Source organism: Hetaerina americana, unplaced genomic scaffold, assembly GCF_022747635.1.
Source record: "Hetaerina americana unplaced genomic scaffold, ioHetAmer1.1.p SCAF_16, whole genome shotgun sequence".
Classification (NCBI taxonomy): Eukaryota; Metazoa; Arthropoda; class Insecta; order Odonata; family Calopterygidae; genus Hetaerina; species Hetaerina americana.
The window spans coordinates 11,167,880-11,192,431 of NW_027286719.1; the positions used below are offsets into that span (position 1 = coordinate 11,167,880).

General features: G+C 36.2%; 1 protein-coding gene across 5 annotated transcripts in view; it reads right to left on the bottom strand.

Annotated features, from left to right (window-relative positions):
• Positions 1 to 24,552, bottom strand: part of Magi (membrane associated guanylate kinase, WW and PDZ domain containing protein magi) — a 132,660-nt gene that overhangs the window by 34,034 nt on the left and 74,074 nt on the right. For all 5 annotated transcript variants that reach the window (XR_011700589.1, XM_071584097.1, XM_071584095.1 and 2 more), the window contains 2 exons: positions 20,929 to 21,051; positions 904 to 1,071 (listed from right to left, as the gene is read on the bottom strand). Coding sequence is in view for 4 of the 5 variants with exons in the window: in XM_071584097.1 (XP_071440198.1) it covers positions 904 to 1,071; positions 20,929 to 21,051 (291 nt within the window). In the remaining variant the exon portion in view is untranslated. The remainder of the gene's footprint in view (positions 1 to 903; positions 1,072 to 20,928; positions 21,052 to 24,552) is intronic.

Consider the following 24,552-nt stretch of genomic DNA (forward strand, 5'->3'; position numbering starts at 1 on the left):
AAAATATTAAACAGGATTGCTGGTGTACCAAGTATAGGCTTCGAAACAACAGCAACAAATGTTTTTATTGGAATCAAAGAATGCGACATGAAAATTACATACGGCAAAATCTTATATCAAACCTGATCCTATAGCATGTCCATTTATTTTTGAAAATTGATATTCAGCTCAAAGATTACAAATATATATATTGAGTATCTCCATGTATATGATTAAATATTACAAAATGAATTCAATCAATTTTTTCATGGAAAACAAAACTCTTGAATTCATAAAATTAACTAAATTTAAAATTCATAAAATTAACTTAAAAACTAAAATTCTGGGACTAGGAACATGCTGTAGAAAACATACAGGACCTGCAAGGTATCTACTTTAGAGACATAGCATCAAAAGCTCAATACCACCATAATTTGATCCCCAAATAGAGTCTTAAAAATTAACTCTTTTGCATTGCTGATGTTAAATTTGAATGAAATTTAATGGCCAACATGAATTCACTCTGATATCAGAAGTTGGAGGCTTGGGGTGTATCAAACAAACAGTATAGCATACAGAGTTGCACCCTCAGACTAAGTCCGAGAATATTCCCTACTTAAGCATGGGTAATGTATACAGATGTTTTCCTTTGAATGTATTAATGGCATATTATTACCTTCTACACTGAACAAACTAAAACTGATTAAAATTATGGGTGATAATGCTAAGAATCATATAATTAAAAATGGATTACCACTTGCTTAATCACAAGTTATTCCAATGGAGTATGCAGAGAATCTCAGAGTATATAATAAGGTTATATTCTCCCAAAAACAATGACAAAGAAACTTTGATTTAAATTATCAGCTTTTATAAAAGAAAAAAATGTTGCAAGTAATATAAAAAGCCAGTATACATACATACCTAACGGAGGGCCAATAGACAAAGTTACTGAATATCCAGAATCCTTGATAAGGTTAACAATATCACCATGGTGAAGATTCATGATGTCAATGTGGTTAACAGCCAGTATTCTATCACCCACATGGAGTTGACCACACCTTTCGGCTGGACTGCCTTCTATTATTCTTCCTACATCACAGCATTAATAGAAGCAAATCCAAATTACAACCGTTGGCAATCAAAAGCTAGCATTGAAGAGAATACCACTGCAAAACATGGACACATATCTTGAGGATGAAATCACCCATCATTACTGAAGTAATATTAAGCATACTCAAACCAAGTAGTCACGGCGATATTATAAGTTAACAAAATTTAACTTGTATGTTATTATTCATACATACATAAACACTACCGCAATATAATACTATTATCTGGTGTCCTTAACCACTGCAACTCTTTCATAATGAAATTACCAATAGTTAAAAATAATTTAATTCATATACTGCTCAAAATGGTTAAGATTATATTTCAATATGTATGTATGTAATTGGAAGAAAATATTTCAGAGAATATTAAGAGGCAAATGATTTTTTTTTCAAATCCTGATTTACCTCGTAAGAAACCAAAGTGGAAAACAATTTCTGAGGGTTATGAACTCTGGTATCTGAAGTTAAAGGAGGAATACTGTGGCCAGACAACTGTTCATAAGATTTACTCCTACCATCTATGCATTCATGACCAAGTAATTTCAATTTTCCACTAGCTCACACATTTACTTCCTAATCATGTTTATCACTATGATACCATTTACATCATCTTCATCTTTCTGAAGATGATGTAAATCAAAACCTGGGAGAAACTAGTGGAAAGATGCATTTATTTGGTCATTAATATGCTCGAACTCCATCAAACTATGCGTGAAGTTACGCAATTCAAAGTACAAGAGGCAAATCATGGAACTCTATACTCTAATCTAACTCTTTATCTCTTACTAATGTAGGAAGGGGTAATTTTTACCCTGAATTTATGCACGAAAACATTAAGAATATACTATTCAAACATTATATAAATTGATAGATCTAACATATACCTCTCTTTGACATAAAGTAAGTACCTGGCACGAAGAAAAACTATGTAACTACAAAATCATGTTTCTCAAATAAATACAATTCCTGATAATAATTATCCTTTATTGGAATCCTGTAACTACTAGACGACTTAGAGAAGAGTAAGATGATCGTAAAACCAAAGAAACCAAAAACAGATGAAAAGAACACAACACTGAGCACGATGTTTTAGGAATTATATATACTGGATAACTCTGAAGAATAAAAGGAAAGATAGAAAAAAGCCACATGAAAATCAATTTGGAATTGGGAAAAACCAAGGATCAAGATAGGAAATATTTGGCTTGAGGGTACTGGCCAAAAAATGATACGTAAACAAACAGTTGTGTGTAGCATTTATGGACTTGGAGAAGGCCTTCAACAATGTCAAATGGAATAAGATGCTCAAGACACTACAAGCACTTTAATGTACTAGAACAACAGAAGAATAATTCTTCAAAGTGACTAGAATCAGGTAACAAGCATGTAACCTCTAGCCAGCAATACTCAAACGTGTATACTTGACACTTTCAGGCTTCTCTTCTAGACTCAATGTGTATCTAGAACAGATAACAAAAGAAGCACAAAATTTAGGCATCAAAGGAGTGAAGGTTCCGAGCATGCATCACAATATTAACAGAAACAGTGAGAGGACCTCGAAACAGCTTTAGATGCTATGGACCAAATAGGATCTGCTGTACACAAATATCCCAATTTGAGGAGTGAAACTAGAGCAAGTGGAAACTTACATTGATATGGCCAGCAGTATAACGTGTGGTTGAATAAGTTTGACTGACATCAAGTGAAAAATAGCTCAATCTAAGATGGTGTTCATGAAAAAGAAGCAACTAGCATGTTCAAAGAACCTTAAGTCCCAGGAAGCAGCTCATCAATAAATTTACATGAATTTATACTCTACGGATTAGAGACATAAAACATTGGAAAAGTAGACCAGCAGATAAGACACATATGAGAAGGGAAAATTGAAGGGAAGATCACACAAGGAAGCCCAAGAGACAAATACTTAGAACTAATTCAGAAGGACTTTGAACTCTGTGAAATTAGTGCAGCTTTAATCTATTAAATACTTATTTTGAACCTGACTCAGATTGAAGATGACAGAGGGAGCCTAACCTCTTAGGATGAACTGCTGGAATAAGGAGGAATGTGAGGGGTCCCATTACATGACAAGGGCATGCACTTCCAATTAAAAGGCGGAAGAACAGATATTTAAGATAGTTGATGAATATTGATGGTCCACTCTATATTCCAGCATTTGATGATTTAGATGGCATTGAGAATGGTGAGGACTCCGATGAATCAAGTGAAACATCTGATTTTATTCAACTTTTTCATTGGCCTTATGAATAATACTAAGGTACCAACAAACCTCTTTCCTAGGCACCAGATCACCAAGAAGACACAAGATGGGACATGCACAACTAAATGCTACAATGGAAGACAGTTACTTTGGCTTATATTAGAATACTCCTAGCCATTGTAATTCATTGGAGCATATATCACCATCCATCAATTTCTGACCTATGGAGCAAAGATTCCATGCTTTCCTGAAACTTTCGACCGTACATTTTTCTTAAGGACTGATTCGAGGCAATTTTTGCTAATTTCCACCTTTCTGACAATTGGGAACAATATCAAAGAAATGAAGCAGGATACAACCCTCTTCCTAAAGTTCAACCATAGCTAGAAAGTATGTACGATTAGTTTCAGATGGCCTATCAATCATGAGAAGGCCTAACCATAGACATGGCATGGGCATGTGCCCCTTTTGGGGAAGATTTTTCCGTTCGAGACATACATGCCTCAAAACCAATAAATGAACTCTAAAGCTTTACACAGTATACACATGGGCATGTGCCCCTTTTGGGGAAGATTTTTCCGTTCGAGACATACATGCCTCAAAACCAATAAATGAACTCTAAAGCTTTACACAGTATACACATGGGCATGTGCCCCTTTTGGGGAAGATTTTTCCGTTCGAGACATACATGCCTCAAAACCAATAAATGAACTCTAAAGCTTTACACAGTATACACATGGGCATGTGCCCCTTTTGGGGAAGATTTTTCCGTTCGAGACATACATGCCTCAAAACCAATAAATGAACTCTAAAGCTTTACACAGTATACACATGGGCATGTGCCCCTTTTGGGGAAGATTTTTCCGTTCGAGACATACATGCCTCAAAACCAATAAATGAACTCTAAAGCTTTACACAGTATACACATGGGCATGTGCCCCTTTTGGGGAAGATTTTTCCGTTCGAGACATACATGCCTCAAAACCAATAAATGAACTCTAAAGCTTTACACAGTATACACATGGGCATGTGCCCCTTTTGGGGAAGATTTTTCCGTTCGAGACATACATGCCTCAAAACCAATAAATGAACTCTAAAGCTTTACACAGTATACACATGGGCATGTGCCCCTTTTGGGGAAGATTTTTCCGTTCGAGACATACATGCCTCAAAACCAATAAATGAACTCTAAAGCTTTACACAGTATACACATGGGCATGTGCCCCTTTTGGGGAAGATTTTTCCGTTCGAGACATACATGCCTCAAAACCAATAAATGAACTCTAAAGCTTTACACAGTATACGCATGGGCATGTGCCCCTTTTGGGGAAGATTTTTCCGTTCGAGACATACATGCCTCAAAACCAATAAATGAACTCTAAAGCTTTACGCAGTATAATAGGCACAAACTGGATATATCTGAAATTTTGATGCTTGATGCGTTGGAGAAAACACTGGTCAGGTTATGACTTAGTGCTTCCTTCATACTCTTGGTCACACTGTTTGCACAGATTTTACAGCATTTTTGCATTAGCTAATGATTCGGAGCAACTCCAGACTAGCTGGAAGTAATTAAAATAAAAAAAAGTTTACCTCACAATGTGACAGAAGCCAAATTGGCCTACGGGGAACAAATTTTTTGCAGAAAGGGTAACAGTCTGGTAATTCCATGAAAACACAAGAGAAAACTCTAAGGTCTAGGTGACATGATTGCCTATCCAGACAGATGGGGAATGAAAAATATATACCCTGCAAATGTGTTTTCTCAGAATAAAAATTAATTTGAAATTGACAAAATAAGTGAAACAAATTATGGGGAATTTTAGCATTTAATTGTTAACTATAGAACTTCCCAGGCTAATCATTTGATTTTAATAGGCTTGGTGAATGCTACCATTATCTGCAGTGCAATACACAAGAAATCAGTTGTCTTTTCTCAAGATTTATGCTTCAAGTCTACACCCAGTTGGTGAAGCATTAAGCATTGATAATGCCAAATTGATATTGCTTTTTGTTTATCCATATGAGACACAATCTTTCAACATTGTTGAGAATAAATAGCCAGTGCATAGACATTCTCGTCACATCCTTAGAAGCATACATGGATATTCTTAATTTTGCCCTTATTCTTGACAATAGTGCAAATCGCTGACATAGACTGATTGTATGTGCATGCTAGATCAGCCATGCTCAAACCTTGTTCTTGCTTTTCAATGATTTTACTTTTTATTTATACTGTTATGTTTATTCTCTTATGGCTGCCTTATTGCAGCTTTTTATTTTGAGACATTTTTCAAACTATGCACAAAATATTGCTAAAATTTTCACAAGAATAATATGTCTGAACACAAGTTTGGAAAATGTGTGGTCCCTAGTGACCCCAAGATGCTTGTAGATGGGGTCCTAAGCACTGACTGAGGGAGCAGCCATGCAATCATCCCAGGAATTCCTTTTAACTTCATATGCAAAAAGTCACAGAACCAGATTTTTCCTTGCCATATGAAATGTCAATTACTCGCTATGCAAGGTGGTTATTAAGCGAGATTTCTCTGTACATCACACATAGTAGACACAGTCACATAAACTTGTACCTGTATTGCCACTTAAATTATAAATTTATTTTTGCTAAATAAATACATTTTTAAAGGGCTACTAGGGCTAAGAAAAGGATACCTGATATAACAGCAAGAATCACATGCATTTTAAAGAGGAGGACAATGCCTCACACTTACGGCATCATCCTCTACCTGAAGGTTCAATAAAATGAAACAAAAAAGTACAATAAGCCCCAGAAAAACAATTAATTCATCTCATAACCGTTTCATTAAGCTGAAAACCACACTCTTAAATGTTTATACCAGTGAATACTTGATGTTTATGATTCAACAAATCTGCACTATTTTCAACTACGTGTAATAAAAAGAGAACTCTGGTGGAAATACCAGAAACAACAAATTCAGACTGTTCAAAAAACCTAATTAGCTTGATGCAATCTTCTGGTGATATAGCTTCCGAAAGTAGTACTTAAACAAAAGTGCAAGGAACATGAAAACATTCATTATAAACATACTGATACAAATTCTAAACTAAACAAAACAGTAAATGAGACCTCTTTTAGTACACTATTTATGACCACTTTTATTCAGAATAGTCAGAAATTTTCATAAGGCCAGTTCATTTACCCATTACAATTTCCATCCCTTCTCTGGACAATGGCTAAGACCAACAGCCACTTCAACTTCTTTTCTTATTTCCCCTAGAAATATAATTTAATTGCGTGCAGGTAAGTGGTTAAGAATTATGCTGATCTAAATTAATATTGGCTTCTCAGCTAATGGCAATTATTGCTTCTACTATTTTGCGGTCAAAACACGGTTAAAAACAATCCAGCATTAAACATATAAATACACTGGGATCTTATAGTCAAAATTTCTTTCCACACAACAGTTTAGGATAAGCAGGAATCTTAACCTCTAACATGCAAGCAATTAAATTGTATTACGAGGGTCATCCGGAAAGTAGTACCCGTTCGTGAAATAAAGACACAAAAGTAAATATTAACAAACATAAAAAATTTTATTTGAAAGAGGATACTTTAAACTACTTCTCAACATAATCTCCAAGCAAATTACGGCATTTGTCATAACGTGTGACAAGTTTCTGTATTCCTGCTGCATAGTCCTTCGCCGCCAGCTCATTGAGATACGCGAGGGACCCATCTTGCACAAATTTTTGCATAATGCAGATGGTGTTTAACAATTTCATGAACAATTGTTCGAGAAACATTGGGAAAATGCTCACAGATGTCATCAATTGTGACGCGCCGATCGTTCCTCACGAATTCGTCAACTGAGCTCACCAGTTGGTCTGTAATGACAGACGGTCTCCCCGAACGCTCATCGTCGTGTGTGTTCCCCCTCCCCATGTTGAAGTTGCGACACCACCGCCGAACAGACGACTCGTCCATTACATTGTCTCCATACACCTCCTTTAATTGGCGATGAATATCACATGGGCGAACGTTTCTTGCATTGAGGAATTTAATCACTGCCCTCACTTCACAACTGGCGGCGTTCTCAATTTTTTTAATCATTGTAAACAATCACAGAAACAACACAGGCAATGCTAGCGTCACGCAACTTGGATCAGAGAAGGCAGACAAGCCACTGAAGCTATCTGACCTCGTCCAGCGGCTACTCGCGTCGTCAGCACTTCATGCGGCACGAACGGGTACTACTTTCCGGATGACCCTCGTACTTGGGGAAATAAGATAAAAACTGAAGTTTTGTTTCAGGCATACCAGGTTTGTTCAAATAGTATCGAGAATTTGGAATTTTCGTGGGTTACGCATATTTGATTTTTGATTTCTTTGTAGTGTTATGTTGGTACTTATGTCTCTCACTTATGCCGAAAAGTTCGCCCATTTTGAATGCTCAGTTAATTGTTGACAGCTGTTTTGCTTGGACGTGTTTTGACTTGTCTTCCATTTTTGCCTGTTCCAAAAAATTGATCAAAGACTCTGTATCAAATTTTGTGCGAAAAACAAAATTTAGTGCACAGATGCATTCCGAATGTTGACTGTGGCATATGGAGATGCTACTTTGGACTGAAGCAACATTTATTGGTGGTACAAAATGTTCTCAGAGGGCAGAGAAGATGTGAACGACATAGAGCATGCCGGATGCCCGAGAACACCAAAAAGAGACAAAAACATTAATGAAATGAAGAAAATAGCATTGGCCAAACGTCGAATCACTGTTAGAGAAGTTGCTGAGGACCTAACCATATCGATTGGGTCGTGCCATTCGATTTTTACCAATGATTTCGGCATGACACGGATCGCCGCAAATTTCATACCAAAATTGCTCAATTTCAACTAAAAACAGCAACGCGTTAACATTACTAATGAGGTAAATGAATGACTCTGTCCGCGACGGCCCAAATTTACTCCAGAGGGTCATAACTGGTGGCGAATCATGGGTTTATGGTTATGATGTGGAAACTTAAGCTCAATCATCCCAATGGAAGCTGTCGCATGAGCCAAGACCAAAAAAAGCATGCCAAGTTCGGTCGAATGTGAAAGTCTTGCTTACAGTTTTCTTTGATTGCAGGGAAGTGGAGCACAATGAGTTCTTGCCACAGGGTAGAATGGCAAATAAGGAATATTACCGGCAAGTTGTGCACAATTTGCGAGAAAGAATCCACCAAAAACCCCCAGATTTGGGGAAGAACAAAAATTGACTTTTGTACTATCACAATACTCCTGCTCACACATCGTTACTTGTGCGTAAATTTTTGGTCAAAAACACACTAATGATGCCCCAGCCATTGCATTTCCCAGATCTGGCCCCCAATGACTTTCTCTTGTTCCCAAAACTGAAGAGGCCCATGAAAGAATGATGCTACACTATGATTGACAATATAAACACTGCATTAAAGGAGGAGTTGAATAAGATCACAAAAAATGATTTTTTGAAGCGCTTCGGGGATTGCTGTATCAAAATTGCTGGAGCAAAAAAGCTGTATACCAGCTCATTGATAACAACATCATCTAATAAATCTAAGACTATCTGGAAAGTAGTGAAACAGGAAACAGGGAAAAATAAAATTAATAGCAATACAATATCTAAAATATGTTATAATGGCACAACAATAACAAGTGTCCAAAATTTTTTAGACATTTTCAATGATTACTTAGCCCAAGTAGGTGTCAATCAAACTCCCAAACAGTCACCCACTAACGCAGGTACTTCTAAAATGGTCATCAATTCCTCCTCTATATACCTAGAACCTGTTACTAAAAATGAAATATTGAGGATAATCAATCCGTTAAATAATAAATATTCATGTGGCCCTGATGGTATACCTGATGCTGTTATAAAAAGTTGTGCCACCTTTATTGCTGAACCACTGACTGAATTTTGTAATCTTTCCCTAAGTGCTGCTCAATTCCCCTCCAAATTTAAAGTTGCAAAAATTAAAGCTCTGTTTAAAAAGGAGAGAAGGAAAACATTGAGAATTATAGACCTGTTTCCTTACTTTCAGGTTTCTCCAAAATTTTGGAGAAGGTCATGTATCTGAGATTGATTTCCTTTTTCAATAAATCCTCTGTCATTGACAATCATCAATTTGGCTTCAGAAGGAATAAGTCCATTAATGATGCCCTTTTCTCATTTACAAGGAATATATAGAATACCTTAGATAGTAATATTCATGTTGCAGGGCTTTTTATTGATTTAAAAAAAGCTTTTGATACAGTTAACCATCGAATTCTTTTAAAAAAATTAGAAACATATGGTATAAGAGGCAATGCAAAGGACTGGTTTAAATCATATTTAACTGATAGGTTACAATATATTGAAATGAATTCATCTGTGTCAAGTACAACTTCTGTTATTTGTGGAGTTCCGCAGGGCTCCATTCTTGGACCACTACTATTTTTAGTCTTCGTAAATGATTTACCTGCTAATTTACCACTCTCCAATACAATACTATTTGCTGATGATACTAACTTAATTTTTAATAACCATAATCCCATTCAGTTAATGAACGAGGTAACAGAAACTACACACAATTTGATCAACTGGCTCACTGACAATAACCTATCTTTAAATGTTAGTGAAACCCATTATTTAAACTTCAATCTCAGGAAGAAGTCAATAAATTTTAATCCAATAATTAACAGTTGCCCCATAAAAGAACTAAAGGTAACAAAGTTTTTAGGTATGTGGATTGACTCTAATCTTTAATCTTTCATGGGAGGAACATATTAATAAATTAACTCAAAAACCGGCACAAATCTGTTATGCATTCCGGGTACTCAAGGAAATCATTTGCATTCAGGTAATGAGAACTATATATTTTGGCTATGTGCAGTCACTTCTCAATTATGGTATTCCCTTTTGGGGCTCCTCTATCTTCCTTCCAAAATTATTTAAAATGAAAAAAAAGATTATTAATTATTGAATAATTCTAATAAAAGAGCTCCCAGTAAACCTATTTTTGAAAAACTAGAAATCTTACCTCTTCCTTGTATATACATTCTTGAAACAGTGTCTCTTATTAACAAAAATCAAGACATGTTCATTAAAAATTGTGACCTTCATAGTCATAATACGAGAAGCCAAAATGCATTCCATGTAAGTCAGCACAGAGTAAATAAAACGATTAAAGGGATAGATCATCAGGGAATACTTATGTACAATAAATTGCCTGCTTACATTAAAAATATCAAAAGTTCCTTTAAATTCAAGTGTGCCGTGAAAAAACTACTTTCATGTAAATTATTCTATATTGTAGATGATTTTCTAATGCATACCATTTTAAATGTATAATTGAAATGTGTTAATCCCAAAAAAATTGTAAATTGCATCTATTTGTATTTTTCATATTGTTTTGATATTTTGCATAATGTTTTTTTATTGATATGAAGTGTAAAACATGTATTGACAAAGCCATGCATAATTCTATGCTTATGGTGAATGAATAAATTGAATTGGAAAAAATGTTGGCACAAGTGTATAATATCTGATGGGGATTACTTTGAAGGGGACAAAACAGATATTCATGAATAAATAAATAATTTTTGAAAAAACACACGAGTCTGGATACTTTTTGAACAGACCTCATGTGATAAAACTTTTTTTTTATTCTTTTCGCACTAGCAATTAATACGAGGGTCATCCGGAAAGTAGTACCCGTTCGTGCCGCATGAAGTGCTGACGACGCGAGTAGCCGCTGGACGAGGTCAGATAGCTTCAGTGGCTTGTCTGCCTTCTCTGAGCCAAGTTGCGTGACGCTAGCATTGCCTGTGTTGTTTCTGTGATTGTTTACAATGTTTAAAAAAATTGAGAACGCCGCCAGTTGTGAAGTGAGGGCAGTGATTAAATTCCTCAATGCAAGAAACGTTCGCCCATGTGATATTCATCGCCAATTAAAGGAGGTGTATGGAGACAATGTAATGGACGAGTCGTCTGTTCGGCGGTGGTGTCGCAACTTCAACATGGGGAGGGGGAACACACACGACGATGAGCGTTCGGGGAGACCGTCTGTCATTACAGACCAACTGGTGAGCTCAGTTGACGAATTCGTGAGGAACGATCGGCGCGTCACAATTGATGACATCTGTGAGCATTTTCCCAATGTTTCTCGAACAATTGTTCATGAAATTGTTAAACACCATCTGCATTATGCAAAAATTTGTGCAAGATGGGTCCCTCGCGTATCTCAATGAGCTGGCGGCGAAGGACTATGCAGCAGGAATACAGAAACTTGTCACACGTTATGACAAATGCCTTAATTTGCTTGGAGATTATGTTGAGAAGTAGTTTAAAGTATCCTCTTTCAAATAAAATTTTTTATGTTTGTTAATATTTACTTTTGTGTCTTTATTTCACGAACGGGTACTACTTTCCGGATGACCCTCGTATTTTCCAATGATTCCCTTGAGAGCAAGAAGAGCAAACAATTCTGGGAGGATGGGTGGAAGAGGTTCAGGAGTACCTTTTCAATGACGAATTGTCCAGAAGACCACTAAATGGGGAGGATTTCTCCCAGTTTTCTTTTTAAGCTGATTGCAGGAGATTCCTTTCCCTAACTTCCTTCCAAATGTTCAGAAGATTATGTTCACAACACGCTAATTATGGATGGCCCAGGCAATGAATATTTGAAATGGGCATTTCTAAAAAATATATTAAAATTATTAAACAGCTATCAGCAATTAGCAATGTTTCCAGGGTTTACCAGTGGGGAGTCAGTAATTTGTTCAACTGCATAACCCTGCAGTCTAAATCTAGGGTAGAGGGCCCAAATGGACAGGGTATTTTTGAACAACCAAAACATAGCCATGAGCCACACAAGGGAACCTCCTCCATCCCTGTAGTCAAAAAAAAGGAAGCAATAAGATTTTCAGCAACCCATACTTAAGTTTTCCCCTTTTGTCACTCTTGCTGTCACTTGTTTGTTTTTGTATGCTGCCAATTAAGTCATTTATTTTCTAGGGGAATAATGTTAAGGTTGAAAGCTTGCAAAATACATTAAACAGTGAACATTAGCTTGAAGAGACAGAGAGAAGATGGAACCATTAATTACTTAAAAATTATTACAGCCACGATGTTTAGAAAATGTCTACAACAAAATATTCTGAGCTTTGTGGTATGCAAATAAGAAAGCATGGATGACTTCAACCATTTCCAAAGATTGATTTAGAATTATGACAGAAGGAGTGAAACCATTCATCAATTGAAATTGAGAAATATGCAATTGTAGTTTTTCCCACTGGACCAGGGGATCATCCAGGCTTTCAAGCCAACATACCCCTAAGGGGTGATGCTACATCTATGTACTAAAATCGACAGTGTAGCACATGAAATGGAGCTTGTGAACGGCATAACTGCTAGCAATGGCATGGCCTGGGTAATTTCCTGGAGAAGAGAAGTAAAATGATGAATAATGAAAAGGTGTTTCCAGATACGTGGTTTTTCAATCAACGAGGCTTATGTTTAAATCGGTGATGACACTCCATCACATGACATCAAAGTTATTGCTCCAGGTTTCTGCGAATTAAAAGCTGATGAAGAAAGAAATATGGGGTGCTATGATGACTACTGTGGAGATTTTGAGGACACCATAATTCAGGACACAGATGATAAGAAGCACATAATTGTAAGTTTTTGGGGGATAAATTACTGTTTTGTTCCAGCTAAAATTCATTTATTGAATTTTTTCACAGGACTGCATGTAAATGAGTACATTTCTTCAGAAGAATCCGATAGTGATATGGAAAGATTGATCACTTCCAGAGATTGTCTTAGCAGGATAAGTTGATGGTTTTATTGATAAAACAATTTTATGAAAGGCAAAAGAATGAAGTGAGTTCTTTTCTTATCCCAAGGATTCAATGGAGTAAGATTTTATGCATTTTAAGTGCTTAGGTCTAACGCAGACTACAAAAAACATTTATCAAGAGTTAAAGGTGCAGAAAGAAAATTATTCATTACAGATTTGTAGAGCTTGTTACATATGAGCAAATTAAATTTATCAATAGGGTTTAATTTTAATGGTATAAATATAATTCTAAATTTCTCTGTTTCCCAAAAGATAATAAGCCCTTCATGCATTTTCAATGTAGTTATTTAACTGTCCATTACTATTGTAATATCCCCCTGCTAAAAGCCATTTTCTGGGGGTACCATCGATGGGCATTATAATGAGGTTTTATTGTACCTATAAATGCAGTCATTTATGCAGATTCCGAAGATAAAATGGTCTACTATTAGTGTCTAGTTTTTACAAATTTATCCAGTGATTTATTTCCACAGCAAAAATCTTTTAACAGCATGAAATAGCACCATTGCTTACCCTAGACACTCATAAATTTTCAATTTTTCTGGTGCCTCAAACCAGCTAGTTCTTCCTCAAAACTGTATATCATTCACTCATTTTAATGCTTGATCATTTTTACAGTTTTTGGTGTCTTGGCTTCCTGTCTTAGAGATTTCACCATTTATCATAACTGACCTTTCAGCCCCATAAAATCTTCAATCCTGAAATTCCTAAGCATATGATTGTAAAATGATTTTCTTCAATGTTTATGTTTAACACACTATCCATTTCCAAAAGTACATCAATTTCATTTTCTTTGTCTAATCCACTGAGTTCCTTAAGTACATAATAACAAGGCAATTGAAGTCCATTTAGGCCTTTGAAACCCAAATATCTGTAAGTTTCAATGCAGCAGTACTACGACACTTTAGTGGCAGATGGTAAAATCATTCTCATGCATGCCAAATGGCTCAATTAACATAGCTGAAGCAAGAAAGAGCCAGTAGGAATAAAGATACAATTTAATGCATACAAATAAATACTTAAGAATAAGACAGATTTATTACTCAGTATGTCTGCCTGCCTTCAGTTGCATTGGATTAACTTCACCATTCAGTAAACACCCAGGACAGTTAACTACAATGTAGCATATTAATGTCATTTGACTGTGGGTCCATGAAAGCCAGGTGCTCTATGGAAGGGTCTCTTAGCACCGGGAAACATTTTTTTGAACTAAACAACGCATTTAAAATTGCAGAATATAATCAAAGTACCCTTCCCTCTACTCAGTGCCCAAAGATGATAATTTGTGGATGCAGGAGGATAACTCAGCTGTTTAAGATTCTAAAAATGTTGAAAGTAAGAACACAAAATGAACAAATAAAAAATAACAGTAGAATTTCAATTCTCTAAGATTTTCAATTGAAAATTCCAATCAGAGTTGTTTATTTCAATTGATTCAAGATTTATCAACAATGCAATTCAATATGCATGTTAAAAAAATTTTAAAATATCAAGGTGGTGCATCAATTTTCCTCAGTCACCATTATGCACCTAATTTTAATAATTTTATCATGAGTTTGCAGGCCTGTGCTGGATTTCCTGTAAACAACGCCTGTCTGGCAGTGTTTTTGCAAACATAATTCCATGTTTATCTTATTTTTAGAGTAAAATTTGTGCTAAACAGTATTAATGCAAGTGAAATATTGGAGGCAAAAACTCATCAGGTGGGTAAAAACCATACTAACCACATCTTTTTGTGAACCAACATAATAATGCTTCTATTATCATGGCTTGCATATCAGTGAGTCCATTTTTGTTATCTCAACTAACACACAAGTTCAAAAGCATGTTGATAAAGACATTTTGACCTGATGCTCTTATTCTTGAAACATATCAGGCAAAATTTAATTATTCCTCATTCAAAGTAAAAATATGCAAATATTCAGGAACAACTATCTAACATAAAGCAACCATTTAATTATCTCATCAAGTGAAATATGAGTTCAATGTAATGCTCCTATGGATTATTTCCAAATATATACTTGAAGTATTCCAGCCCATTTCACCATACTACAAAAGTTTATAAAAAGTCCCATAATAGAGTTTACCTTTATAGCTCACACCTGTACATCCATTAGGAACTTTCCCAATTAACTAAAATCACATCGAGTTCACAAATGAATAAAACTGAGCTCCAACCAGCAATACATAGAGGCATAAATATATATGATTAAAACTTTAGATAGGAAGAGGCAATAAGAGTACTGCTTCAGCTCAATCAGTTATAGAGAATCTTGTATCAGGAATGACACGGTGACTAACTACACAACAACTTATTCACATTTTACTAATTTTGCTAAGGACTAGGTAACTGAGAGTTGATTCTGGGCATAAACATTCCGCTGAGCAGCTTTTAATGTGAGTAACAAGTTTTACACTTGTGACTAGGAAAAGACTCGATGGGAAAGCACAATCATTTTACACATTTTAAGACTTGCAGATGCCCATGGTACCTTATTCGTAATTAAAGTCATCAAAGCAAATGAGCTGAATGTAAACTGCTAAGTTATACAGGGTGCGGAAACATACCTTCATTTTTTCAAAAGCAAAACCTGTTTAAAAAAGGAAGTCATGTTACTGCACCCTGTATGGGTCGGGTTAGTCCAGAGGTAGAGCTTAGGACTACTGACCGGAGGGTCCGGGTTCGATTCCCGTGCAAGCCTCTCTAGGTACTTACAGCTCCACCAAAGCTATGTGATATTTTGGGTACCAGGTCTTCCTGGGAAACCATAACCGGCACAGGGAAAGGAACCGGCCCCCCTACCCTGATGAGAGAATTTCACACGCCGTCGGGCTTAGTACTGGGTGAACTCTACTATCACCTACAAACCAACCTTCGGGTTGAATACTGTGTCTATGGGTTTATATATACACATACAATTACAAAGCTATCTATATATATAAATAAATAAATAAATAAATATATGTATATATATATATATATATAAATAAATAAATATATGTATATATATATAAATAAATAAATAAATAAATAAATAAATATATAAATAAATAAATAAATATATAAATAAATAAATAAATCTATGAATAAATAAATAAATATATATATATATTATTATTAAGTAATCTGTTAGTTAAGGTAGGTTTTGGATGGACACAACTAGCAAATGAATATTTTGTGACTCCTAGCAAAACACAATCCAGCAACCTTCTTTCTCTACATCAAGTCCCTCTTCATCTCCGAGTACTTCATTCCTCCCTTCATCCCGTCCAACATCCCTATCCTGTTCCTGCCCTTTCCTCTTTGCCTAACATTCTATCACAGTTTTCAACATCCCACTGCCGATCAAAATGCCCTTCATCCCTTTTTCCTGCGTCCTTAGCATTTCTCCTAATAAACCCCTAACCTCGCCAACCATACCTAGCACTTCCACATTAGTTTTCTTTTTGGTCCATTTCACCTTCTCCATTCTTCTCCACACCCACATTTCAAAAGCCTCCAATCTACTTCCATCATCCTGCTTCAATGAACATGTTCCCAAAGAGAACATACCTACAATCCGTATCAAAGTTTTAAAGAGTCTTTTCTTAACATCCTCACTCAATGTCCCTGTCATCAACTCCTACCTAGCAAAAGCCTCTTTGCCTAGTGCAATTCTTCTCCTTATGTCCCCAGCACTATGACCGTGTTGGTCCAAAACACTTCCAAGATATGTAAACTTCTCCACCTGCTCAAGTTTTTACCCTCCTATTATAGGGTTTAGCTTTGCTGTTTTCTTTCTATAAAATTGCATAACCTTTGTTTTATTAATATTGATTCTCATCCCATACCTGTCGCACTGAATTTCCAATTCACTCAGCAATGCTTGCAGCCCCTTGGCTGACTGACAAACTAGAGCTTGGTCATCAGCAAACTTAACTGATTTTACGAATTCCCCTCCTACTTTCACTCCTACCTCCAGTTCTTCCCATGCCTCTTTAATCACTTTCTCCACATGAGCATTGAATAGCATCAGTGATAATGGGCAACCCTGCCTTACACCTCTACCTAACACTGCCTATCCTGACTCCCCGTTTCCCACTCGCACTTGAGCAGTCTGAGACATGTAAAGGTTGCGGATTACCCTCCTGTCCCTTCAATCTATTCCTATTTTCTGCAATATACTCATTAGTTTTTCCCAATTTACTCTATCAAGTGCTTTTTTGAAATCTACGAAACAGGCAATTACCTCCTGGTTATATTCTATATTCCTCTTGATTAATAATCTCATTACTGCAATGTCATCACGCGTACCTCTCCCCTTCCTAAAACCGAACTGGTCATCCCCTAAGTAATCATTTGCCCTACTCTCTATTCTTATGTTTATGATCCTGAGAACAACTTTACCTGCGTGGGATATCAAACTTATTGTCCTGTAGTCTTCACATGACGTAGCCTTTACCTTTTTCGGAATAGGAACTAACATGGATCTCAAAAAGTCTTCCGGCCAGATTCTCTCCTCATAAATACTACGGATCAGCCCCTATAGCCTCTTCCTCCCACATTTTCCTAAGCATTTTAAAAGTTCCACGGAAATGTCATCCACCCCCACGGCCTTATTTAGTTTCATCTGCCTTAATGCCCTTTCTATCTCATCGTCTAGTATGCCTGGACCTTAGCTATCTTCCTCTAAGGCATGTTCCTTCTCCATGTCTAACTTTGTTGGTCTAAGTTCATTACTATACAGTTCTTCTATATATTCTTTCCATCTTTCTTGGATCTTGCCTATGTCAACCAATATCTCACCTGCCTTATAACTGTTAGGATAGATCTTCCTTTCTTACTTCCCGATAATGATTTAACTTTGCTGTACAGCACACCGATTTCACCCTTCCTCTGCAGACTTTCTACGAGGGTCATACGGAAAGTAGTACCCGTTCGTGCCGCATGAAGTGCTGACGACGCGAGTAGCCGCTGGACGAGGTCAGATAGCTTCAGTGGCTTGTCTGCCTTCTCTGAGCCAAGTTGTGTGACGCTAGCATTGCCTGTGTTGTTTCTGTGATTGTTTACAATGTTTAAAAAAATTGAGAACGCCGCCAGTTGTGAAGTGAGGGCAGTGATTAAATTCCTCAATGCAAGAAACGTTCGCCCATGTGATATTCATCGCCAATTAAAGGAGGTGTATGGAGACAATGTAATGGACGAGTCGTCTGTTCGGCGGTGGTGTCGCAACTTCAACATGGGGAGGGGGAACACACACGACGATGAGCGTTCGGGGAGACCGTCTGTCATTACAGACCAACTGGTGAGCTCAGTTGACGAATTCGTGAGGAACGATCGGCGCGTCACAATTGATGACATCTGTGAGCATTTTCCCAATGTTTCTCGAACAATTGTTCATGAAATTGTTAAACACCATCTGCATTATGCAAAAATTTGTGCAAGATGGGTCCCTCGCGTATCTCAATGAGCTGGCGGCGAAGGACTATGCAGCAGGAATACAGAAACTTGTCACACGTTATGACAAATGCCTTAATTTGCTTGGAGATTATGTTGAGAAGTAGTTTAAAGTATCCTCTTTCAAATAAAATTTTTTATGTTTGTTAATATTTACTTTTGTGTCTTTATTTCACGAACGGGTACTACTTTCCGGATGACCCTCGTATATCCTCGCACGGTGTCTTCCATTATGCTTCTTTTGCTTTATGTGTTGCCTGCCTCAATTTATTGTTCAATTCTTTGTACTTCATTTTGCCTAATTCTGTATTTATATTCTTCCATTTTCGCCACTCATCCATCTTTGTAATCATCTCATCCGTGATCCATGGTTTCCTAGTCCTTTTAGCATTAACGGTTCCAATAGTGCCTTTTGTGGCTTTAGACAACCCTTCCTTGATTCTTTCCCATTTTTCTTTGATAGTACTTAGTTTTTTACCATCCTCCATGATTTCCTCTACAGCCTGTTGGTACTCCTTCCTTTTCAATCCATTTAATGCTTCTACATTCTATTTTCTAACCTGCTGCCCCTGCCTAATATTTTTGAAACAGACGCTACATTTCATAGCAACTAAATTGTGGTCCAAGTCCGCATCCGCTCCCGGGAAGCTGTGTGAATTTATTACCCCGTTCCTAAACCTGTGTCTAACCAAAATATAATCTAGCTGATACCTTGCTGAGTCACCTTGCATTTTCCACATATACCTGCATCTTTTGTGGTGTCTAAACCAAGTGTTGGTGATGACTAACCCCAGTCTCCTGTAGAACTCAATTGCTTTCTCCCCGCAGTCATTCCTTGTGCCTAAACCGTAGTCCCCAACCTCATCACCATATCTTCCTTTGCCTACCGTCACATTCCAATCCCCCTTCACTATTGAATGTTTCCCTGCGGGAACACACGCGATTATGTCCTCTAACTGATCGTATATTCTATCGACTTCTTCTTCCTTATGGTTGCTCGGTGGCATGTATACCTGAATAATAACCAAGTTCGTTGGTTTTACTTTATATATATATATATATATATATATATATATATATATATATATATATATATATATATGCATATGTATAGGATCACAAGAGTAAAAGCACACACAATGACCTCTGCTTTCTTTGACAGTGAATCATTGCGAAGCATTACGATTGCCACTGAAAGATGTGATGGTATTAATTAGAACATTTGGTCCAAATTTCAACAGAGGATACTTTGATAAATCGGTAAAAAGGCTTTCTGTCAGGGTTTCCAAGCAAGTAAAACTCGTTCAGCTTAAAGATGATTTTCAGAGAATTGAATGATTTTTTTCAGTTTCGACGCAGGTCCAGGTTGCAAGCAGGATTCCTCCATCTTTCATAATGTTGAAAAACTGGTGTACTACATGAAACTATGGAAGACACCTCCCTTATTTTTTGTGACAACAGCACGGAAAAAAGCCAAGCAAAGTAGATAGGTTTTTATGTAATAACTGACTGAATATATCAATAGTTTATTAACAACAAACTGAACTGAATCAGCTGCATAGCCACCAGCAGAGTGCTCTCTGTTCAGCGAGAACAAACTAGTATACTGTTATCAGAGTACTGCCAAAGAAATCGAAATTACACTAGCTTTTTCTTGTTTTAACTGTTACCTATACAGTAAATAACATATCATAGGCGGTATAACAACAATTAAGATATATTTGCATAGTAATGATAATGTTCCTCCATAGTTACGTTCATTTAAACCATACTTTTGTCATGGGCAAAGTTTGCAAAATATCTAAATGCACAATATTTTGAAGTAACAATATGAAAGGCTAAAAGATCTTAGGTATTAATAATCACAGATTCTTTTTCATGCGTTAATTTTTAAACATTACCCACATAACCACTAACATATTAGGAACTAACATAATAAAATCAGAAAAGTTTTATAGCACTGGAATGCAGCATTAAAATATCGAGCATGCAATAAGATATCCCTAATCTATTTGACTCATGACTAATTCATTTTGAAAATGATAAAAACAAGAGGAATAAACTTAAGTTTACTGCTGTGACAGCATTGCTGCCAAGGTGAAGTGAATTAGGCAACCCTCACAACAGGATTTCAAGATTGGATGTTAGGAAAGGATTCGATTGGAGTCTCAAATCCATGGATTCTGTAGGATCTGACCAAATCCTCCAATCCTGACTGAATCCCATTTTTATCTTCATACTACACTGAGTTTACGCAAACATCATCTACTAAGATTTAGCAAGAGAAGCACAGATTAAACCTCAAAGAATGAGCAAAGAGAATAAGAACTCACCAATTGTTGAGCCAGCTTTATTGACTGATGAAATGATAACAAATCCAAACCCTTCATTTTCCTGCCTTGTAACTGATACATCATATGGATATCCAATATCTTGTCTAGGATAACTCGGCCCCTCTGGAAATAAAAATGAGTAGTTAAATTAATTCTAGGTGAAATATAACAGAAAATTATTCAAAGTTAAGTATTTTACCATGCCAGCATAGGTTTCAATAAAAAATGAAATAATGCCAAAATACAAGCTAAAAACAGATATAAAAATTTACAGCTCTTAAAATGCAACAATTTTAGAGTGTAAAAATCCATCCCGGTCAAGGTGAATGATTTCATCACTGAAATTGTTGCATTGTAATGTGCAATTATCGGATGACTCCATTAAAAGTTACTGTTGCCGGGTCTCCCGCAGTTTCATGGAATTTGTCTAAGGCTCATAGTATGGCAGGGTGTTTTCTATTTCAGTTATTTATCTTATGTTACCTTTCCCACCTAGAACATTAACCAATGACAAAACAAATATTTCACCAAAATTTGAATTTATCTGTTTACCCTATCCAAAAGAAACTCTTTATGTATATAGGTGTTCAGCTTTCTTTAAGTAATCAAATTCAATACGCATTTTTGTGACGAGATGTCAGTAATCAATAAAAAAAATTAAATGAAGTCTGTCTGCATCTATATTGCTCAATACATTTCTACACAGGACGATGATGAAAAACTGAATCATAGATCTCCTAGAGAGTTTTACTACAGTGAAGCCACATAATTAGAGCATAATTTGTTCCATATCTTTCTCATAAAGTAATTAATTGAAACAACTTTTTGCATATAAATTAATGTAAAATACGATAATGTGTTCAATGCTGAAAAAATAAATTATGTACAAGGTTTGTTCAAAGAAAATTATTTTGGGTGGATAATGTTCAGCTTTTCTTCCATCGAGGAATGAAAATGCAAACTCAATTTGTAAAGCAATAAAAAATTGAAATCAATTGTCAATTATTTATGATATGTACCTAATTCCTTTTTACTAGAAAGCAGTCTAGAGACATTTGTTTTTGATGACGCTTCAAAATTTGATAAAAATGTAACTCAGAATGATTGTTAAATAAATTTATGGCACACATCGCCACTGCTTTATTATGGTGATGCCTTGTACGCATGGTGCACTGCAAAAGTATCCTGTGACCTTCACATCTCATTTAGCCAGCTATTTGGGACTTAACACATGAAGGCTTGTGGAGTTTCTGAATGTTACACAAGCAGGAGGTTTGATTTTCAATTTGCTGCTTGCATTTGTGCAAAATAGCAGCAAGAGACGGCTTTCGTTGCCTTGAGGTCAAGTAATGCATTCTCTTCTATTGTTATGTACACAAATGTTTGCTTTGGCATCATCTTCCCAAAGAAAACCAAATCGTCACAATTAAAACATTTTTTGGCAGATAACCCTAAGAATCTACTAACTACTACCATTATGTGTACACATATGGACCTGCTATGTGTGTTACTTACAGAAAAAATAAGCTGATTAAGCAAACTTATAAAGAATTAAAAGAATAGATGTAGCACAAGAAATTTGAAGAAATCAGGTAAAGAATTGTTCTCCTTATACAGTAAACCCACCATTATCCATTCTAATGGATGCATGGTGAAGCACAGATAGTCGAAAAACACTAACAACCAAAATATCATCTTGATATTAACGTATTCAATTCATATTTGAATGAAAACAGTTTAAAAAACAAGTGCCTGTATTTAGGAAACAAATGAATCCTCCTTTTTCATTTCTTATCATTTTTTCAGGTTTTTTTGGCAATGGAAGAACAACTTTTCTGTTTCCAGCCATTTTCATAAGGGTGGAATTATAGTTTTACAAGAAGACAGAACTATAAAGTGAATAACAGAATATTGTGCCAGAAACCTAAACCAAATTGATTTGGTGATCAAAATTGAATACTAAAGAAAGCCAAGGTATCTCAAATGAATTTCTAGCAAAAGAAATCTTTTCGAAGTTTCAAAGCATTTAATTATCTATACAAATGTAATTTTATTACAATTTTGAGGTGCTGGGAAGAGAGAATAGCATGGATCATCCACAGAATGGATAATTCACATACAGATAATTAAAACTTTATTGCATTATTTTACAGTTATTAAAAATTGAACTGATTTTTTCCAATTGAATCTCAATGAAAGCAATCAAGTGGTATCACAACTTTGCCATTCCATTATAGACAAATATAAAATTGGGCCTCTGAGGCTACGATTTGCTGAACCCTGACATAATTTCCAGAAAAAGTACTTTAGTGTAATAATAATAATACATTTTAGTTGTCCAGCGATCAAGTAGTTACAACTGTTACACTTGATATAAGACACATCAGGCGAAAGTGACAAAATACATTCGTGGATAAAAGACACATTTCAGGCATAATCAAGAAATTCTACAATTGAATAAAGCATTTTTAATTTTAAGAACCCAAGTAGATTTACTTTTAATGCAGCCACACTGTTATGGGCCTTAATCTCAGCTGGAGGTTTAACTTAATCTCAGTTGAAGGCCCATAAACTTGGGCCAGCACCTGCATTTTTTGTACATACATATAAAACGTGCAGCTGCTCATTCTGCCTTTTAGAAAATTTGTGGCTATCACAATTTTTCACATACTCAGATTTCTTTTTGTATGTACCACTACATGAAAAATATAAATGCATGGCACTGGCAAAACATTCAATTTTTTAAACAGAGTACGACAAGGGGCAGTGTGTTTTGCAAAACTCTTTAGCCGAATGGCTCTTTTTAGGACCCTAAAACAGCCAAGGCCTTAGATGATGAACCCCAGTAAAGGATACTATAGGCTAGGTGAGAATAAAATTCACCATAGTATAGTGCACAGCGGAAATTCAGTGTGACAGATATGGGATGAGAATCAATATTAATAAAACAAAGGTTATGCCATTTTCTAGAAAGAAAAAGGCTAAGCTTAACATTAAAATAGGAGGGTAAAAACTAGAGCAGGTAGAACAGTTTACATATCTCGGAAGTGTTTTGGACCAACATGCTCAAAGTAGCAGGGACGTAAGGAGAAGAATTGCGCTAGGCAAAGAGGCTTTCACAAGGAGGAGGGAGTTGATGAGATGGACGTTGAGTAAGGATATTAAGAAAAGACTAGTAAAAACTCTGTATGGCACGGAAACGTGGTCATTGAAGCAGGAGGATGGACTTAGGTTGGAGGCTTTTGAAATGTGGGTGTGGAGAAGAATGGAAAAGGTGAAATGGACCGAGAAGAAAACAAATGAGGAAGTACTTGGTATGGTGGGCGAAGAGAGGGGTTTGTTGGGAGAAATCCTTAGGAGGCAGAAAAAATGTGCGAAGGGCATATTGAACGGTAGTGGGATGTTGAAGACTGTGATAGAGGGGAGAATGCTGGGCAAACGAAGAAAGGGAAGGAACAGGACAGGGATATTGGACGGTATGAAGGGAGGAAGAAAGTACTCAGAGATGAAGAGGGACCAGATATAGAGTAGGATTCTGGATTCTTTGTTTTGTTAGGAGTCACAAAATGTTTTATTTAGTAGCTGTGTCCATCCAAAAGCCCACCTTAACCGGTAGATTACCTC